This window comes from Microtus oregoni, unplaced genomic scaffold, assembly GCF_018167655.1.
Source record: "Microtus oregoni isolate MIOR12 unplaced genomic scaffold, Mior012 000008F_ref0000371, whole genome shotgun sequence".
NCBI classification, from domain to species: domain Eukaryota; kingdom Metazoa; phylum Chordata; class Mammalia; order Rodentia; family Cricetidae; genus Microtus; species Microtus oregoni.
In genome coordinates this window covers 3,242,388-3,263,730 of record NW_024543067.1, presented here as the reverse complement: position 1 = coordinate 3,263,730, position 21,343 = coordinate 3,242,388, and the positions used below count along the sequence as shown (strand labels likewise).

The following is a 21,343-nucleotide window of genomic DNA, read 5'->3' as shown; positions in this document are numbered from 1 at the left end:
CCTGGAGCAAGGGGCTTAGGAAGAACATGAGTGGGAGAATTCTGAAATGAGGGGTCCACTGGGGTCCCAGAGACACAGTTTTCATCCTTCTGCCCCCTGCAACCTTTCGCTAGTTCTATCAGGTACAGCCCACAATCCCTGCTCATCACTACCATAACTACCACCATGCCATTGTTAGAACACAGTGATGTGTACATAGTATCAAGCTTTAATATTTCAGTCAAGGGAAAACTATAATAAATCGGTCTTAATGAAAACTGTGGGCTTCTTTTCTAAATCATTTAAGCCAGGGGTCACAGACTCTCTGCAAGGACAATGTTGTCAATATTTTGGGCACTGAAGATCATAAAGTCTTTGATACAATTCTGTACCTCAGCCAGTACAGAAAGAAAGAAGTCATAAACAAAGACATAAAGGATGTGGCTGTGGTCCCATAAAATTTTATTTACAAAAATAGGTGAGGACAGGCAGATTTGACCCATGGGCCATAAAAGAACAGTCTTATTTTGCTTAGAAAATAATTCTGTGATTCTTCTGTGCTTCTAAAGCGCTCCCCCCAAGACTCCTCCCATGCACATACAGCACCATCCCCACCCCAATTCGGGGACCAGGTGTGATATTCATAAGGATACTGTAATAGGACAGTTATCTCTGTAGCAGTAATAAGCAAAGCAGTGTTATAACGGAGGGACTCTGGACTGAGATATGTATCCTATCAGCTGTGTGATCTTACCCACAGCACACACTCTCTCTTGAGTATCTCATTCCTCATGATCAAAATGTCAATAGTTCGTATAAACTTATAGGGCTCCGTGAGGATTCGGTATTATGTAGGGCACCCATCCCAATGCCTGGCATGCAGCAGGGCCCAGTAATAGCGGTTATTAGCCCACATTAACTCTATAAATAGCAGAATCAGAGAGGACAAGCCCAGGATGGATGCAGAGAATTCCCGCGTGAGTCTGACTTTCGGGCCAGTGCTCACTAGACGGAAAGCAGGGCTTGTCTCTCAAACGTTACAAGGCCGGGAGAGAAAGCAACATGGAGTATGAAGATGTGGTTGCAAGGCAGATTACTATCAAATGCTTCTGATTAATCATTCATTAGCCACCCCCCTCGTGGCAAATCCATTTGGCTGTTCGAGGCTGGAGAACCTTCTTGATGGCTGCTATTGAAGTAATGAGATTCCTATCTTCCTCCCAGACTCAGCAGCTGCTGAGTGGGAGATCCTGGAACAAACAGCCTCCTCTGAGTCCATTCTTCCAGTCTCCAGGGACGCGTCACCTTTTCCTCAGCTGAAAAGTAAACACATCAAGAGAATGAGTGTTTCTTTACTTGGAGAAGGGAACACAAGAAGAAACAATCAATATCCCGAGATAAATAACGTGGGATAATCTTTAGACGTTATGAAATATCAATGAGGCTGGAAATAGTCACACAGGAGACAATCAATGGGAAGAATGTTTGCAACACCCTGGGTCCAAATTCGAATTGTACCTCTTTATCAGCTGTGATTTACGAGCAAGCTCTTTATCCTTTGTGCCTACAATTCCCTAAGGGAAATAAGGCAATGGTGAGGAGGAGTTGCTATGTTAAGTTGTCAGCTTGACAGCCTCTGAGATCGCCTGGGAGACAAGTCTCCAGGCACACCTGTAAGGGATTATAAAGCCCTGGCTATGCCTGCCAATGTGAGGAAGTGTGCAACTTAGATTAATTAGATTATTTTAGCTGAGGTTGCACTAAAAGCGGGTGGTATCACTCCTTCCATTAGGGTCCCGCAACTGTAGAAAAAAGAGGAAAGTAGCTGCCCGCAGGCGTTCATTACGCTCTCCTTCCTGACTGTGGATGCAATGTGACCAACCATGACAGCCTAAACCCTGTACTGGGAGCAAAAAGGAATCGATGCTGCTGTAGTGGTGGTGAGAATTAGCAGTGCTGAGGACAGTTCCTGATACATGGTGGGGCTGCTGGACCCATCTTTCCCATTGCTGGAATGACCAGTATTCTTCAACAAGGAGGTTTTTAGAAGCCCTACTGAGACAAACCTATGAGTTCAATTCAAAGCTAAACTGCCAAACCTGGAACTGAAATAAAAATGTGGCCTTTTCAAGCCTGTAATTGTTAGCAGAGGGACAGGCCAGACTGTGGTAATGCGTGTTGCAGTTTATGAAGTCCCTCAGACAGTGAGTGAGGAATGAGCTGCGAAGAATGCTACCGTGGTGCTGAAAAGAATGACCATATCCTCAGGAAACACACGCTGAAGGATGGAGGCTGGAAGGGCTTAGAGCAGTGGTTACTAGTCTGGGGTCACAACCCTTTCACAGGGGTTGCCTAGGACAACCAGAAAACACAGGTGTTTACATCATGGTTCATAAAAGTAGCAAAATTACAGTTATGAACTAGCAATGAAAATAATTATGGTTGGGTGTCACCACAACATGAGGTCGTAGCATTAGAAAGGTTGAGGACCATGGACCTAGGGGTATGCACAAATTATGCAGAAAACAGAGGCATGAAATGGTCCATGTATCTCTCTCTCTCTGTGGATTGTAATGTATGCATTGTTGTGGTCTGTGATGTGTATGGGTGTGTAAAGGGGCATATGTGCTGTGTATGCGTAAAGAGGCAGATGTGTTGTGGTCTGTGTTGTCTGTGTGATGTTTATGTGGTGTGTATGTATAAAGAGATATATATGCTGTGGTGTGTGTTGTCTGTGTATGTGGTATACATTGTGGTGTATGTGAATGTGGCATGTATTGTGGTGTGTGTGTGCGTGTGTATGTACATAAGAAAGGGTAGAGAGTGACCCTGCAGGTGGAGTAACTGTTCACTATAGGCACAGGCTGTTTGACAATAAGAACCTGCTGTTTTTGGTAGCATTCTTATTTTTACATTCTCTCTATACATTTGAAATGATTTCTGGGGGTCTTCAGAACTGGGCATGTGGTTCTGAAAGAGTGCTTGCCTAGCATATTCAAGAAACAGGGTTCTATCCACAGTGCTGGGGTGGGGGAAGTCGTTAAAATCCATTAGGATAAATCAATGGAAGAGACCTACTTGAAAATTGTGGACTCGGTTTAACTCTCAAGCATGCACAGGGATAACGCAGGACAGGCAGAAATGGTAAGATAGTCCTGACCACAGCATACAGGGAGATTGGGTTTGGAAAAAGAAGATAGGACATAGCTTTAAGATCCAGCCACTAAAGGTGTCTAAGATCTCCAGATAGACCAGTCTCTACATTAGGCTCTGCTCTCCCCAGGACCTGAGCCAGGCACTAGGAGGCATGGAGAATAGCATCTCTTTTCACTCAGGGTTTCAGTCTTGAAATTTTAGCTTCACATTCCAGTTACTGCCTCTCTGCTGATGTGCCTGTCTCAGAATCTTTCCCAATTTCACTGTATTTGGCAAATGGAAAAATCAAATAAATCCCTGGAGCACTGCTTTTATGATCCCCATTCCTCTCTCAAGAAATCGCAAGGCTCTTTGGGTCCTCCAGTACCTCCTCTAAACTTCGCTGCTCATCAGTTCCCTGCTTGTTGTCTTGTACGCTGGGATACGCAGCTTCAACTTTCACGATCTTTCCCCTACTGCTGAAAGTAAGGCTTCCTAAAATTAGACTGACACCCAATACTGATGATGCTTAGTTAAGGTCACATAGCACAGACAGGAGGCTTAGCTAAACTGGGGATTTGTCTGAGATTGAGAGAAAACTGTCTTTCTACTATAGTTAGTTTAGACTTCTACTTTAGAAGTTTTAAATATTTAGAAAAGGGACATAAGCAGCAGTTTTCATTACCTGTCACCTAACTTTTCCCATTGTCACGCCTCGGAACTCTGTGGTATGTTTGTCACGGCTCCTGATCCAGCAGGTAGACAGCTACTGACTGTACGTCATGCTTTATTGAGATTCGCTAATTCTCACCATGTCCTTTTCTGTTCCAAGAGCCCATCCAGGAAACTATATTTCATGTAGCTTCCCTCCTTTAAATTTAAAATAGTTAAAAATGCCGGGCGGTGGTGGCGCACGCCTTTAATCCCAGCACTCGGGAGGCAGAGGCAGGCGGATCTCTGTGAGTTCGAGACCAGCCTGGTCTACAAGAGCTAGTTCCAGGACAGGCTCCAAAACCACAGAGAAACCCTGTCTCGAAAAACCAAAAAAAAAAAAAAAATAGTTAAAAAGCCAAATGCCACTCTTAAAAATACTACATAATCTGATCATGATTGGATGACACTTTGATGCTATCTTTCCTACTATCCTTGAACATGAAAAATACCTAATATAATCCACTTGGTCCCAAGAATGAATAAGAGCAGGCATAATAAGACTGAGCTACCAGTCCCATTGGAAGGCAGAACAACTTTTCTAGACTCAAAGTTCAAGACTCTATCTAATAGGTTGCTTATGAGAAAGTTTTGCTCCCTATATAGTTTAGAAGAATGAGTTAGTCAGTCTGCCTGTCTATCTACTATCTATCTACCTATCTATCTATCTATCTATCTATTTTGAGATAGAGATTTGTTAGGTGGCCAAGGCTGACCTTGAGCTCACTATGTATCCTAGGGAGGTCTCTAACTCTTTTTCTTCCTGGAACTGTTTTTAAAACTTGGAATTTGAAAGAAAACAAAAAATGGGATATATCGGAGGGGTTGGGTTAAGGGAAAATGATGTAATTATAATATCAAAAGATTTTGTGCATAGCGGTGCATGCCTTTAACCTAAACACCTGAGAGGCAAGAAGATCAAAAATTGGAGGCCAAAAGAGGTCCCATGGACATTGCAGGTTAGTGACAAGGCTATTGGTTACTCAAAAACAAAAAACCTGGTGGTAAGGCCCTATTGCTGAAGACAGCATTCACTTATGTCATCAAATATGGAAAAGTCAAGTTGGTTCCCAGCTATACACTTCACTCCTATTGTGGTCCTGGAAGGTACTCTGCATGATATTGGTGAGAAAGGTAATCATAAATTCACTCAGTTACAAATGCTGCAATCGACAAGAGTTGCCTGCCTGCAAGATATACTGGAGCAATAGTGGCACAAATGTAACGGGAGCAACCAACCACATTTTTAAAACTTGGTGGTTTGTTCCCTTCTAGATCATAGCATGAATCTGTACTTGGAGGCTGCCGACCTCAATGGGTGCCCTGTGCACTTCAGCAATTCAATGGCTAAGCAATCCCAAGGGAGCTGAGGAAAGCCTGGTACTGCCCCGCATAGCTCAGTTGATCAAGCAGTTATAGCCAACAGCACAACTGAGCTGATCTAGAAGGGTACAAATCACCTTTGGGGGTAGTGCTGCTACCTGAGCTAAGTACTTGCTTGTGTCAAGCACTATACACATAGCACACATGGGACTGGGTGGTGCCTGTGAGATCAAGAAACCATACCCTCCCAACCCCAGGCCAGTCAATCTGTGTAATGGTTTCAGCTTAGCCTGCACTATTGAAAGTATGCAAGGAAAGACCATTGGAGAGAAGATGTCACTGCGCCTGATGTCACATTAGATGAGCCATCACAGTGCACTGTCCCCAAGCCCACTCCTTGAGTGAACCCAAGCTACCTTCTCATACAGCCATACTTCAATGGAGGGAGTATTGGACCCATCACAGTGACTTCCTGGTCCAGCCACAGCTTTGCCTCTATTACCAATGACAGTCGCTAAGGCTTGTGTTTTGGACATCTAACAGCCTTGCTATCAGTCATCATGGTTACTCTACCAGGGGAAGTGTGTCCCCTCTGGCTCTGAGGGATTGTCATTGCAAAATGCCTGGTACAACCAACCTCTCAAACAGCCCTGGCTGATGAGGAGTCTAGGATCTGCTGCTGTTCTTGTGTAGATGTTGAGAGACTTGTGTAGAGGTCCAGTGTGGTTGTTGCAAGAATGACAGTGGTCAGATTGGTTATTTTACCGAAAGTCTTTTTGCCAAGTAAGTTTGAACAGCAAGAGAAGGCCCAATAGATGATAATTATGGCATCAAATTACCCCATCAGTGTCTTTGCTTATTTACAGAAATGAAGACTGGAGTGCATACATGATAAACTTGAGCTTATCGTTAAGAGTGCTCCTGACGTTTAACATATTTTAAGTTTTTCTTTGGGGGGGATAATTACTCATATATCCCAGGTCGCCATGTGCCATCACCCTGGTTTATACAGCACTGGGAATTGAGCTCAGGGCTTTGTGCTGTTAGACAAACACTCTGCCCACTGAGCCACATCTTCAGTGCCCGATTTAAAAAATTCTTAACACCATTCAGTGGCCATAGTGAGGCAGATGCCCCTGACTGGTTTATTTTGACTGAAGGAACTAGGATCACTTTATACACTCACTGGGCATTCATTTTCCTCTGTGAGGTGCCTCTTCAAATCTTTCATCAATCCAGGTTCTCTGCCCTTTCCTTATCCAGCTAGGCATATTGCCTCTACATTTTCAATGATTTTTTTTTTACCAAAGATACATTTTTCTAAGTATTTTTCTACATCTTACCTCTTTTCAACGTTTTTTAAAAATAGATATCATTAGAAATTTTAGTTTTCATGATATCATAAGGAAGTCTCAACTTAAAGCAATTTCAAGAGGAATTGACCTAGAAGCCTATCTTTCTGATATAGGTATAATCAACTGTACAAGACAGTGAACATCTGTTCCAGAGTTCAAGACTGGACTTCTTGTGCCAGCTGTCCTCCACACCGAACATTAGCAGACACAAAGTTGACCGTGCTATTTTAAGATCGTTGGCACCAGGAAACAGGAAGGGGGATGACAAGAGGGAGAACAGCCTAGGTGTTGGGACAGATCATGTCACAGGGAAGACTGTAGGGCAGTTTCTTGGCCATGCACTCACTGTTCTTATGCCTCCTCATTAGAGCCTGTGTGTTAATAATCTAACGTCACAGGGAGCAAGATTCTATACTCCTGTAGACGTCACCCTTCAACAAAGCAGATCAGAAAGTCAGAATATGTTATTGTACCCAAAGAAGGTTTATTGCCTTTATCAAGGAGTGGCCTGAAAAAGAAATTGGCCTACTAGCTAACTATTTACAAAGAAAGGGATTAACAATTCAAATGCTAAAAACTAGATCCACCATGCAACTGTTTTAACTAGTTAATAATTCTATATAGTTACCTTGCCGTCTTTGGTAATTTTGCTGCAGTTTATGTTAGATGCACGCTAGGAAGTAAAAAAAAAAAAAATATCTTCCTACTATGTACGCTAGAACAGGGCTTGCATTGGAAGGTGTAGAGAAGGATGTGGAGGGTTACACTGCCACCTGCTCGTGCCAGGCGACAGGTAAGAAAGAATTGTGGGTCAAGGTGCCACTCTGGTCCAGGAACTTGCCAGAGAATAAAACCTACTCACTTCCCTGCATCACACCGAAAGACCAGCCCAGAGACAGAAAGCAGTGGAAGACAGCTGGGAGTGTAGAAAGACAGCCAGAGGGCCATGTGCTCTGACTCTGATGGGGTGCCAAGACCATTCGGTGAAGAAAAGAAGAGTCTTTCAAGAGAGAGGGCTGGAACAGCTGGATCTCAACACAGAAAAGCAGTGAGCGTCACACCTCCTCCTGAAAGGTCAAAGACTTCCGGAAACACAGGAGTGAAACTGTAACCTCGCAGATGAAAAGGGAGCGCTGAATCTTCATGACTTTCGATTGGGCAAAATATTTGTTTCTTCATATAATGATAAAAGCCTAAGAAGCCAAGGAAAGAGTTTATCAATATTAAAAATATATGCACTTCAAAGGATGTTATAACAAAAAAAAAAAAAAGCAAAAATGTAGTCCAGAGATTAAAAGGGTCATGTGTCTGAAAGGGCATCAGAATAGTGAACAAACAGCCACCCCAGAATCAGCAGGAAGACAAGTGCACTGGTCTCCAAACCAAACTAGAGCCATCTGGGAAGAAGGACGCTCAGCTGAGGAGTTGCCTCGATCCGACTGGCCTGTGGGCATGTGGTGGGGCTATCACTGGTTAACAACTGATATGGTAAAGCCCACAACAACAAAATCAGCCCAGGACATTGAATTAAACAGCCTTCTCAAAATGACCAAGAAAGCTTTCTCTATTAAAAATATTCAACATCCTCAGCCATTTTGGAAATGCAAATTCAAAGTGTTTAAAGAGTTTTGCATTACCCCAGTATGAATGACAAAGAAAAAACCACAAAGACAACACACAAAGGTGTGGGCGTGGGGAAAGGGAAGCACTCTCACTGTTGGTGGGAGTGTAAGCTGCTGAAGCATGACATTTCCTTAAAAAGCTAAATAGACATCTACCGTGTGACCCACCTATCCCACTCCTGGGCATTCTCCTATGGGGCTCCATGTTCTACTACAGAGATAGATACCTGCTCAGCCATGCTTACCACTGCCCTATCCACAACAGCCAGGAAAGGGGAACAGCGTATTTGTCCGACAGTGGATCCATGGGTCATGAATATGTGGTTCATATACACTTTGGGAGATCATACCAGATAAATGGATGGAACAGGAAATACTCATTCAGCTACATTTTTAACTATGGTTGTAATTGTTACGTTTACTATGTAAATGACTGAAACAATCCCTTCAAACCATTCATTTACTTATGTATAGTTGTTTATTTGTTCCCCAATTAATCCACTTAGTAATCTGCGAAGAGAGGGTGGATTTCAACTCAGGTTCTGGTAGATAATAACTACGACCTCAGCAAAGTGTCCCTTCTCCTTGCTTCTGTGTTCTCATGTAAAGGTGGGAAGAATGCCCGTCCCACAGGAGTACACGAGTGGCGTATATGAAGACGCAGGAGTTTAACCAACTCAGGAAGTGTGCTCAAGAAACAGCGCTCGATGCCATTTGCTTGTTAGTTTTCAAGTGGAAGCACAGAACTGAAGCTGTGCAGGCAGAGACTTCCGGTTATCCTAGTCAGGGGAATTTCTAAAATACAATACACTTTCTTTAGAATTAAAGTGAATGTCAGTGTCACTGTAGGTCAAAACCAATACACAAAAGAAATACACAAATGTCAATTGGGACTAACACTGCAACAAATGCAGGCACTGCACAACGCTGTTTAATAGCTCGGACACTGCCACCTTGAGGAATTAGTGGTACATTACACCTCCCATGGAAGAGGAGATTCCGTTTTGAAGCTAAATTACAAACTGGTGAGAAGATTCACTGGGCAGGGGCACCTGTGGCCAAGGCTAAAACCTGAGTTCAATCCCGAGAACTTACACGGGGAGAGGCATGATCTGACTATCTGATCAGCACCTCTCTAGTGCCATGGCACACACACATAAATAGTCAATGTAATCTTAAAATTTAAAATAACACACAACTCCGGGAAACTAGGAGATGGGCATTTCTTTACGGTTTTAACTCAGTCAAGTCCAACCTAACAGCAACCTCCTTTCAACACCACTTCCTGGAAGACTTGAGCCAGCACAGAAGGGGAGACTGCAAGGCAGGAAAGTAGTGAAGAAGCGCCTAGGAACCGAAGGCACTAAGGGAGATTCCTGGCGTGTTGTGAACACAAGGAATTCACATTGATTATCCATGAAGCGGCTTTCTTCTCTGAATATGGGCAAAGAATGTTCCGCAAAGTCTTATCATCTAGAACTCTGTTAACACTTTCCTTCCTTCCTTCTTTCTTTTTTCACTTCTTTATTTATTTATTTATTTATTGTTTTGTTTTTGAGACAGGGTTTCCCTGTAGCTTTGGGGCCTGCCCTGGAACTAGCTGTTGTAGACTAAGCTGGCCTCGAACTCACAGAGATCCGCCAGCCTCTGTCTCCCAAGTGTGTATGCCACCACTGCCCGGCTCTAATGCTTTCTTAAGTAATTTCTTGGTCCTGGCACACTACATATTCATCTCTGAAAAGGGACCAACTATCTTGGGACTCATAAACATCAAAAGAGATAACATTCATAAAGCGCTCATTATAGGAGCTCTGGCCACGAACGCGTAGCTCAGAGACTGCTGGCGGGTTCTAAAGCAAGGCACACCAGTCTCACAAAGCCAGCTCATGAAATATGCATAGGTTGCATTTAACAGCCTGCATATTTGAAACCCAGGAGAACCATCTCTAGGTGCTGTTTCACAATGAAAATAGGAAATTTAAGGTGAGATTCCACTGAGAGGACTGACATCTCTGGCTCTGTATGAAGTACAGGATGAGCATCGACTCTGCAACACTGGGATATGAATTACTCTACAATCTGAAACTATGGAGGGATCAGCATAATGCCACAAAGTGGAAAATTTCTCGCTTGACCTGATGCGATGGGTCATAAAGTCTGGGCACATTAAAAACACTGTACAAAATTTGGGAGGTGACACATATACATTTATAAGGTGTACATGAAACACATGAATTCTGAGTTTAGATTTTGATCGTTCCCAAGATATTTCATTATGTATAGGTAAAATAGTCCAGAATGAAACGGCTGGAGAGATCCTCCAGTGGTTAAGAGCATGTATTGATTTTTGCAGAGGACCTGAGTTTGATTCCCAGCACCTACATCCGGTGGCTCATAACTGTCAAAACCATCACAGGCCCAAGTATTTCTGAAAAGGGATACTCAACCCAGAGATGGTGTGGTTAAATCTTTGGGATGTCGGGTGTCTGTTTGTTTATTCACAGAACTATGCTTTCTGTACGCCTATGTCCTTCCAAATGGATGCTGGCCACGCTTTCCTCAGCAGCATATCCGTATCCCTGTCTAGACTCCCCTAGGATAAGCACAGGTTGACTCAATTTGCCCAGCTCCCGGGCTCTTGGCAGACATCTGTCTTGGGAGAAAGAGAAATGGGTGTGCAAGGAAGGGATTGTGCATCCTAGTGCAAGAAATGTGCCCTTTTAACTTGCCTCGTGCTCCGCCACACATATCTCTGGGACAAAGTAAATGCTGTGATTAGTATTTCATGTCCAGCACGAAGCCAGTCTTTCACAAGCAACACCAGTTACAGAAGTTCTTGACTTTTATTTAGTCAGTTGTTTCAACTTCCTTTCTCTTCCTAGAGTCTAATAAAAAGCAAAATAGAACATTTGATCCCTCTCCTTTCTTCTTATACAACCCCTGGCATCCTGCAGAACAAGAAGGTATGTTCTTGTCTTGATGGAGGGAGTGGGTAAGGAGGGCTCTAGGGATCACACATTTGTTCTGAATGATAGCAGACACAAGAGTTGTCCAATTCAATGTGTGAACGGCCGAGGAAGGGGACTCAAGGCTGGGGGGACAACAGAAAGTGCAAGGTGTAAGACTCAAAGCAATCAAAGCACCAGGCCCAGGTCTCCAGCAATACATTGCCTTCCAAGAGGACTTCCAAGATGGCGGGAATCATTAAATTAATTGTTATTAATAATGAACTTATTTCTATGTGTACACTTAGACTTCCATGAAAACAAGAAGCTTCCTGGAACATATAGGGTATTCGAACTTCCGAGCTGGTGTCCCAACTTGGAGTGCATTTATCCAAAAGCACTTTCTCCTTGGTGTGAGCATTTCCCAAAAGGATCTCTTTATAAAATGACAAGGAGGAAGGCACAGTCCTCAGTCTGACCCCACGAAGCTTCTTAAACTCTGAACATACTTTAAAATCCTTCAAGTACAAATAAATCAGGGAGCTATTCCAGGCCCCTCATCGTTATCCACACACACGTCAGGCCCTGTCTTGCTCCTCCCTGAGACAGGACCTTCTGTTATTACTCTTCAGAAGTATGAGCTTTCTGGGCCAGCGTGCTTCCCCCTTTATGCTAACACTAGAGTTCCTCACCCGCCTTTTCCTCGTGTGTGTGCCTTTAGTTTTTTTTTTTTCCCTTGGTTCTATTTTCATGGCCATGTTCACTGCCAAAAACGTGTTCAGTCACAATTTGCCAACATCTTGGCATTTGTTAGAAAATAAGGGTAGATAAACATAATAGAAGAGGTGCCATGTTGGGGTGTTCCCCAAAAGGTGATCCCTTTAAGTCAAAGATTAACTCTGAAGCAAATCTCTCGTTGTAATGTACTGTGAGCTGTTGACTCGGCTAATGAGTAGGAAGCCAGAGGCTGTTAGGCGATATCTGCCAACAAGAAGGTCATGCTTGGGCAGGAGAGGCTGAGACCCTCTCCTGATTTGGGGCTGGGCCAGTCAGACACAAGCTGCTTATCTGTGTAGCTAGAACAGCCTGGCTCATAGGCCGGGAAAGCTAGCTTTGGGGAGTCGCATCCGAGCTGTGGCCCAGGTCGGGTGTGCAAATATTGACAGGCTGGAGTCCTCTTGATTGTGCGGCGGGGTTGGTTAACGACTGTCTGACTCCGTTCCGGAAAAACCTTGAAGTCCTTACAGAGAGATTGGGACAGGACAGCTGTCCAAAGATGAGTGCTGTTACTTAACTAATCTGTCCTAGAGGTAAGCCCAGCAGGACAGCACAGAGCTCTGGGACAGTCACCACTATTGCAGGCCCAAGGCGGTGCACTGACTGGCCCGCTACATCAAGGGAGGGAGGCAGAAGGGAGATGCGCTACCTAAGCTTAGTTTGGCTAAGGCTGGACACTGCATTCTATCACCTTTCCCCCACTGACGCCTCGAGGCATCATTAGTTCTCTGTGCCTGATAAAGAGAGAGGGGACTGGCGAGGTCCAAATTCAAATCCATCCGATTCTCATGACGCTTCTGCCCAGCCATGACAAGTGAAAGACATACATGATACTGCAGAAAGCCAAGCAGGACAGGAAGGAGAGAAGACGGGACAGCTTGTCCATTCTCCAGAAAGGAGCATTGACTGCATATATGTGAGCAATTCCCACGTGAGCAACTCACCCTGCTGTGGAAACACACTCATAACCACTTATTAGTCATTTATTCATTTATTTATTATTTTATGCATATGAGTGTTTTTGCCTAAAATATATCTGTGCACTATATGCATGGCCGGTGCCCACAGAGGCCAAAAGAGGGACTTGGATCCCCTGAGACCACAGTTACAGATGGTTATGAGCCAACATGCAGATCCCGGGAATCAAACCTGGGACCTCTAGAGGAGCAGCCAGTGCTCTTAACTCCTGAGCCATTTCCAGGCCCCACTTATTATGCCTGAATGCTTACTAGGCCCAAAGCCATGAATTGATTTATTTCATGCCTTGGATTCTAGTGGGCCTCAGTAAGGATGGATACGGGATTTCCTGGCATTTGATGGGGCTTCGATGCCAGGACAGGGAGAAGAGAAAGCACAGAATCTCTGAAATAAAAGCTATGGGAATCAATTTCTGTTAAACACTCACATCACAGAACACCCTGTTCCGGCACACCGGCTGCATCTAATTATCCAAAATCAGGAGATTCACTCAACGGCCTGGGAATTTTTTATGTTGAATCTGCACGAAATTCCCAACTATCAGTTACAATCTTAACCAAGAGTTAACCAACCAAGAGTTAATCTTAACCTGCTTAGCTGGATTTGGCTACTGTTGCATGAACGGGGGTGGGGTGGGAGGGCCGTGCTTTGTGCTAATGTTCCCAAGGGATAAACAGCCCTGTTAGAAAGCAGGCCGTCGACTCAAACTCACTGTGGCCACGCACTGCCTACAGGAGTTAGTATATGCAGAGGGTGAAGCCTGGCCTGACGCAAGGCTTCATCTCACAAGGCTTTCAGGAGAATTGTATTCACAGGCTCATCCACTAGCCGTGGGTGCTGTCTCACACCCGCATTCCTTAGTGCAAACCAGCGCACTCCTAATCTGGATGTCTGTGTGGGGTCTGCAAGAACAAAACCTTCCTAGACCTCACCTCATCCGTTCCGTTTTGCCTTGTAAAGAGAGCGCTGACTTGACTTTATGCCCTCCTCTCCCCAAAAGGTGGGCCATCCTCACCCCCACGCACATTTCCATCTCGAAGAAGTCAAAGGACTCTTTCCCCTTTTTCTTTATCTTATCAGAAATCTTTAATTAGAAATAAAGATTGTCTTATTACTTCCCCAAAACAATCACTGGTAATTAATCCCCTAGTTAAAAAGTTGAGTATATCTTTTAGTGAAAACTCCAAAGTTGGAAGGAACTCAGAATAGGAATCCGCAATGTAAAAAACAAGTCAGTAATTAATTGAAGGATAATACCCCTCAAGAAAATACTAGAGATTCATTCACAAGCTAGCAAAGAGAAGACACAAATCTGAACCCTAGCATGGGGCGTCAGGGAGGTTTAGCTGTCACTGCTAGCATTTAAAACACAGATGTGTAATTCCAGCCTGAGTTTGTCAATTTATCACTCTCTACCAGCAGGTGTCGCCAGAGAAAAGAACATTTACTAAAGGATGGCTCAAAGATCCTGCTCTGTCTGCAATTCTGGCCTCATCCTCGGGTCACGTTGTATGTTGTATGTGGAGGTTTCGGCTGAACCGCTAGCATGCATGCCCACAGTTCTCACAGTTGACTGTGCAGAAGCCTCTGGGCTGGTTTGTGTGTGGCAAGGGTTGTTAAGATGTAGATTCCTGCGCCTCTAGCTACAGAGATTCTGATTCAGCAGGTCAGAAGGGCCCCTGGGAGTCTCCATTTTAGGCATTGCCCTTTCTGTTCCCTGCATTTTCATTATAGCGGGGGTGTATAAACATCGGTTGCTCCCTATATATTCTGAACATTGTTGTCTCATAGTCTCGACTCATGATGTAGTCAGTCAGGCTACGAAGGGACTACTTCTTTGTTCTTTAACTCATTCAACAAACATCTGTTCAGTCTTTAAACTTGCTAATAACCTATGGGTACTGTAGAGAGTCACAAAGCTCATCCTCTGGGCTCAGACTCGATGAAGGGATCAATCATTACATCCAATAAACACTCAATTTTTCTCGAAGCCACACATCAAAGAGTCTGGCCGCTACCATAAGATGAAAAAGATCTTTTTCCCATAAAGGATATTTATGTATTTACAGAACTACTGACAAAACATTAGATTCTTAATATCCAGTTTACTGGACATAAAAGCAACAATGTAGCTGGGAATGAATCTTATTACTATGGCTTCAGACACAGATTTAAAAAAATCCATTATCTGAAAGTCAGAATGTCGTTGTGTTTTACTGACATGTTAACTTTATAAATAAATCCAAGTTAAGTAACAACTCTGGTAACATAAACTGCGGGAGTAGGCTGAGGAGAGAGCTCCACCAGTCAAGTATTCCCTGGGTAACCCTGGGAACCTGAGTTCAAGCCCCAGAACTAAGAGGGGCTGGAGGGACGGCTTAAAGGAAAAGGGCGCCTCCTGCTCTGGCAGAGGACCCCAGGTTGATTCCCATCACCCATGCTGGACAGACCACAACCTATAGCTCCAGCTCCAGGGTATCCAATGCTCTCTTCCTGGATTCTGTGGGAACTTCCATTCAGGTACACAAGGCCACTCACAGATATGCACAGATGTACTTGGAAATAAAATGAAATTGTGAGAGGAGAGAGGCTGTTTTATGTCAACTGGACACAAACTAAAGTCATCTGAGGGAAGGGAACCTCCACTGAGAAAATGCCTCTATAAGACTGGGCTGTGGGGCCGGGCGGTGGTGGCGCACGCCTTTAATCCCAGCACTCGGGAGGCAGAGGCAGGCGGATCTCTGTGAGTTCGAGACCAGCCTGGTCTACAAGAGCTAGTGCCAGGACAGGCTCCAAAAACCACAGAGAAACCCTGTCTCAAAAAACCAAAAAAAAAAAAAAAAAAAAAGAAAAAGAAAAAAAGACTGGGCTGTGGGCAAGTCTATAGGGCATTTTCTTAATTGGTGGTTCATGCGGGAGGGCCCCACCCATGGTGGGTGGTGCTATCCCTTGGCTGGTGGTTCCAGGTACTGTGAGAAAATAGGCAAGCCAGTATGTAGCACTTCACCAAGGTCTCTGCATCAGCTCCTGCCTCCAGGTTCCTGCCCTGTTTGAGTTTCTGTTCTGACTTCCTTACATGATGGACTATGGATGTGGAAGTAAAGCCAAACAAACCCTTTCCTGCTCAACTTGCTATTGGTCATGGCATTCCATCATGGCAATAGCAATTCCAACTAAAACAGACTGCCAGGGGGTGGAGGGGTGGGGAAGTGGGGGTGACGTGGGAGGCGGGGGAGGCAGATCACTGGGCGTCTCTAGCCAGCTTGTCTGCTTCAGCTGATAATTCCAGGCCAGTGAGGTCTCTCTCAAAACACAAGATGGCAGGTATTCTGAGGAAAACATCTAAAGTTGACTTCTGGCACACACACATACAAACACACACACACACACACACACACACACACAGAGAGAGAGAGAGAGAGAGAGAGAGACAGAGACAGAGACAGAGACAGAGAGGTGTTACATTACTACAAATGACATACAAACAAAAATTCCATTGGAAACTTAAAATTTCCATTATATGGCTACCCAGGGAGGATGGAAGAGAGTTCAGAGTTAGAAACTTTAATAAAAAGCATGCATCTGAATGCCAACCATGAGAAAACAAAACAAAAAAACCTCCACTATTCAGTGGACAAAACTCAGCATGCCCTGAGTCCTCCTATATTTTTTTAATTCCCTGACAGTTAGAACGTTTCTTACAGCAGACTGGAGTTGGCGGCCACTAAGGTGAACTTTTCACTCTCTGCTCAATGCTGCCAATTCCACAGCTTCTGAAGCACTCCCCAGAGGCCCAGCCCCCAGCGACACATCCTCCCCAGAGCTAAGCCAGTCTGGGGACCGTTTTCGGTTTGAGTTTTTCTCACATCCTGTTTGATAAATGGAAAAATGCCCGAATCTCCAACAGAAGGTCTTTTGCCCCTCAGGACTGATGAGCAGTGTCTAAGTTAGAACTTGGTGTCTGCTGTGCTAAACAGAACCCCGCTATGGTGCTTAAAGAAGAAAGGAATCACTGCTTCTAGAGGAAAAGTCACGAAGGCCAGATCAGGAGCGCTCTGCGCAGATGGCCTGTTTTTCGGCATTGTTATTATCAGTGTCTGGCTTGTAAGATTACCGTTGTCCCTCCAGCAGTGGCAAAAAGGAAAACTGGAAGTACCTACGTACGTCAGGAAGGCAAAGTTTGTATCTCATTAGTCAGATGGCCACCTCAAGCCTCAGGGAACCATGATCAGGTGCTGTCTGGGCCCACTGGCATGATATCTGGGTTATACTCATGAAGCAGGGCACAACTGACAATTAGCAGTCACCGCCACAGCCAGACAGAAACGGATGCCTAGCGCATTTATTGACGATGAACAGAAATCTGTCTTTGGAATCACTGAACTCTTTGGGCTGAGGTAACAGAAATTTTGCTTTCCCCTATCATCCTATGAGACATCATTTCTCCTCTCTAGCAGATGCTTTTCCCAGGCACTCTCTGGAAGCATTTCATTTGTTTATGTTCAGGTACAGGCTGACCTACAAAAAGTATTGCAGAGTCATCGCTCTACCTCCTCCTGTGTCCGCTGTGCTGTTAACAGAGCCTAAAAATCACCCACTGGCAGATCATACGAACTGTGCCTTGAATGCAGATGCATCATGGAAAAGCATAAGGAACACAGGGGACATCCGGCCAGAGTCTTGACCCTGTGAAGGAGTTCTGCCATCTCCTTAATGAAACTGATCCCATTTGGAAGGTCCCTGGGGCATTACCAGCCTCATTTGCCCATCGTGAGCCGGCTTTATGGACCCACGGAAGCACAAGCATTGCCACCATTAAACTCCAGGCTGTTGGATTTAGCCCACTGCGCCTGTGCTTCTGTTATTGAGTGAACTATGTAATCAGCATTTATACTGCCAAATCACCTTAAAATTAGGTTCTGTTTGGGATATCGGTGAGGGCTGTGTTCGGCCGCAATGGAAATTCCCCAGATCACAGCTGGTTCCTATAGACAGAGGTCAGCAGATCACAGCTGACATTGAGAGTCAGCACCCAGGCACCTCCTTCCGGCTTCCTCTTGAGTGTCTTCTAGTTTCAAGGTTATTTCATTATCCAGGAGGGCTGTGAGGCTTCCAGCCACCACACCTGAATTCAAGCCACCCGGAAAGCAGAAGTCAGGCCAAGGGCAATGGCTCTTTAAAGGCAGTTCCTAGCAGCTACCCGTCTTTGGCACTCACAGTCCATGAGAACTGAGTCACATGGTCACAATTTACCTGCAAAGCAGGCTGAGGAAAGCAGTCCTTGTTTGGAGTGACTGTTCTTCTAGAAATCGGTGACGGAGGAAAAGGTACTGGGAGATAAAATGTAGACTTGGCAACTCCCATTCATTATACACATCAGTACTATAAATATCAAACTCTCCAAAGCCAAGGCCAAGAATGAGTGCATACTTATTGCTCCTTCTCCTTGTTCATTCTTACTGTGCTCTGACTTAAGTACTTTCCACATTATGATGTAGCGAACACTCACAAAGCTCTCTGAAGACATTATCACCCTGCTACTTAGGCTAGAAAACAAAGCCCAGGAGCCAACGTCATAGGGGACACAGCCACACTTGGAAGGCATGAACAGTATGGGGGATAGAAACTTCCTGTCTTTTTCTGACCACTATTCCTTTGGAATGTTTCATATACATATCAAGAGCCCGCCTTCTCCTCTGGAGCTCCCTATGGTCCAGTCCTTCTGTTGACAACGACTTTGCCCACATTTCTTCTCGAGTCATTTTTGGAGTCTTGTCCTTTATAATTAGGAAGAAAGCAGTCAGGCCCCAGAATGAGGCTTAAGCTGCAGAAGAATAGAAAATATGTCCCTGCGTTGACAGCCTGGCCATGGCCACGCAGAGCACTGTAGCAGGGAACAGGTTCCAAACCTCTACAGCAAGAAGCAAGAAAGACAGGTTGAGGATGGAGACTGGAGAGGAGGGGCTGGAGGTGGGGAGGGGGATGGAGAAGAGGGATGGCGAGGGGTGAGGCTGCGGCTGGGACGTAAAATAAACAGATGGAGAAAAAGGGAAGACTGGCCGAGTTCTGGATCCACCATTTGCCACAGTCAACATCCTTTACCTTCTGTGTTGCTCAGCTAAGATTTTGCATTTTTGTTTTTAAGACTCACATGTGAGTGTGCATGCATATGCCACACGTACATGCACCACACAACACAGAGCCTGGCATCTGACCGGCATACGTGGCCATTGCTTTGCCGATGCTCCACGGAACCTGAACCCATTATTGGAGTTCCAGCTATTGACAAAAGAGAAGGGATGTGAAGACTTAGAAGTAGGAAAAATGGTGAGGGCAAAAGAAATTTTTTTAAAAGAAAATTATTATTATTTTTCACTTTTTGGAATGTAGCTGAATGAACACATGCAATGGAAGAGATAACATTAATGCCAGTATTTTAGGGTTGTTCCCGCAGCAGAAAATCTGGTGGTTTTGCTGTGTCCAAGAGTTTTAACTGTGAACTTGACCCAATCTGGGATCACCAGGGATGAAAGTTGAATGAGGAATTATCTAGAGCAGATTGGAATGGGAGCATGTCTGTGGGGGACTGTCTGGACTATTAACTGACGTACAAACACTGACCTATCTCATTATGGGGGGCCCCGCCCCTAGTCCTGAACAATGACAGAGGAGAAAGGCAGTGAAAAGCAAGCAATGATGCGTTAGCTCTCTTTGCTCTTAACTGTAGACACAATGCGACCAGATGCTTGAGCTCCGGCCTTGGCTTCTTTCCATTGATGGACTCTAAGTTGACTCTGTGAGCCAATCCAAACAAACGCTGCCTTCCCTAAGCTGCTCGTCAGGGTCCTTTACCACAGAATCAGGAATGAAGCCACAACATTCATCTACGGTGCATAGGGAGAAGGCAGCAGGCATTGGTGCTTGGGGCTCAGAAGCTCGGGAGACTCCAGCCAGTCCTAGAGAGGAGACAGGGTAGCCTCCCTCCAATGTGAAGAAACAACTAGGATTTCACATTGGTGACAAAAGGACACACTACATGTTTGCAATTATTACACATATTTACTCCTGCGCAGGACTAGAAGGGAAATGTCAGATGTGCACCCTAAAAATGTGCTGAAAACTTGACCCTCACAGCCATAGCGAAAAGAGGGGGGACCGCTAAGAGCTCATTAGGTCACAGGGAGATTCACTGCATTATTGCAGGAATGGGTTCATTTACTGGGGGAATGGGTTCCTTATAGAAAAGAATGAGTTTGTGGCTGGGCGGTGGTAGAGGCAGGTGGGTCTCTGAGACTGAGGCCAGCCTGGTCTACAGGGCTACAGGACAGTCAGGGCTATACCAAGAAACCTTGTCTTGAAAAAATAATAAAAAAAAAAACCGAAAAAGAATGAGCTTATTCTTGCCATCTTGCCATCGACCTCCAGCCCCTGAAGGCCACCGGATGCTGAGCCCTGATGTTGGACCGCTCTACCTCTGGAACTGCAAGGAGCATCTTTCTGCTTCAGAAGTCTCCCATATCTATTGGGGTAACACAAAGCGGACTAAGACAAAAAAAGTAAACCTGTTCAAACTGATTTGGCACAAGGAAACAGGAAAAGGCATCCTTCATCTCTAGTGTGTCCATGAATTGTTTATCTATTTTAAATCGATGGCAGGGCACTCACTTGCATATGGAAGGCCCTGAGTCCCATTCACAAGATAAAAAACAAACAGAACAACAACCAAGAGAAATAAGCAAAGGGTTTTAATGAGAGATTTCAAAGTTCCGAAAGGCAGAAACTCAAGCGTTCTTGATTTCTCAGTAAGAGCTACAACAAGGTGAAACTTTGGTTTCTAAATACCAGTTTCTAGTGAAGGTAATTTACACCTTGAAGACTGATGACAGAGCTAAGACAGGGGATGCACTGAGGAGCGGGTCATCTGGGGGTCAACAAATAAGGAAGAACTTGATGTGTGACAGGAGAGATCAAAGGGACAGGGGCCAGAACAAATCAGCTCTGGTTGGTCAAATTTAAGATGATCTGGGCATAAAAATAAATGAGAGTTATGAAAAAATCCAAGATTTGATATTTATTCTTCATCACATTATGCAATTGTGTAACACTAATGTGTTTGTTGCACTTATATGTTGAGAGCAGGGGAAGCCCTTCCTTCCAGCAGGAAAACCAAGGAGTCACCGTGACATGTTTTCCTTTGAGAACTATATGAATAGATGCCGACGGTGGTGTGAAAGGGTGATGGGTGTCACCGTTTCTGTCGGCTTCACACACACCTAGACGTAGCTGGGAAGAGGGATTGTCTCCAACGCTGCCATTTCAAAGTGTGCAGTTTGGATTCAATACATTTATATAGTTATGCAATCAGTGGTACTACCTCATCCCGGACTATTTTAATCATCCCATAGGAAACCCTACACCTATCATGCAGCAGCCCCCTAGTCCCTCCTTTGGAGACCATGGCGAGTGCTGACACCTTCTCACCCGATGAACTTGGCATATTTTGAACCTTTACTGTAGA

At 44.7% G+C, this 21,343-nt stretch overlaps 1 protein-coding gene across 1 annotated transcript in view; it reads right to left on the bottom strand.

Annotated features, from left to right (window-relative positions):
* Window positions 1-424: 424 nt before the first annotated feature.
* The window catches only part of Slc44a1 (solute carrier family 44 member 1), a 157,280-nt gene continuing 136,361 nt past the window's right edge, over window positions 425-21,343 (bottom strand). Inside the window, exon 16 of the mRNA XM_041656921.1 lies at window positions 425-1,295. Within this exon, the coding sequence (XP_041512855.1) occupies window positions 1,281-1,295 (15 nt within the window). The 3' untranslated portion in view covers window positions 425-1,280. The remainder of the gene's footprint in view (window positions 1,296-21,343) is intronic.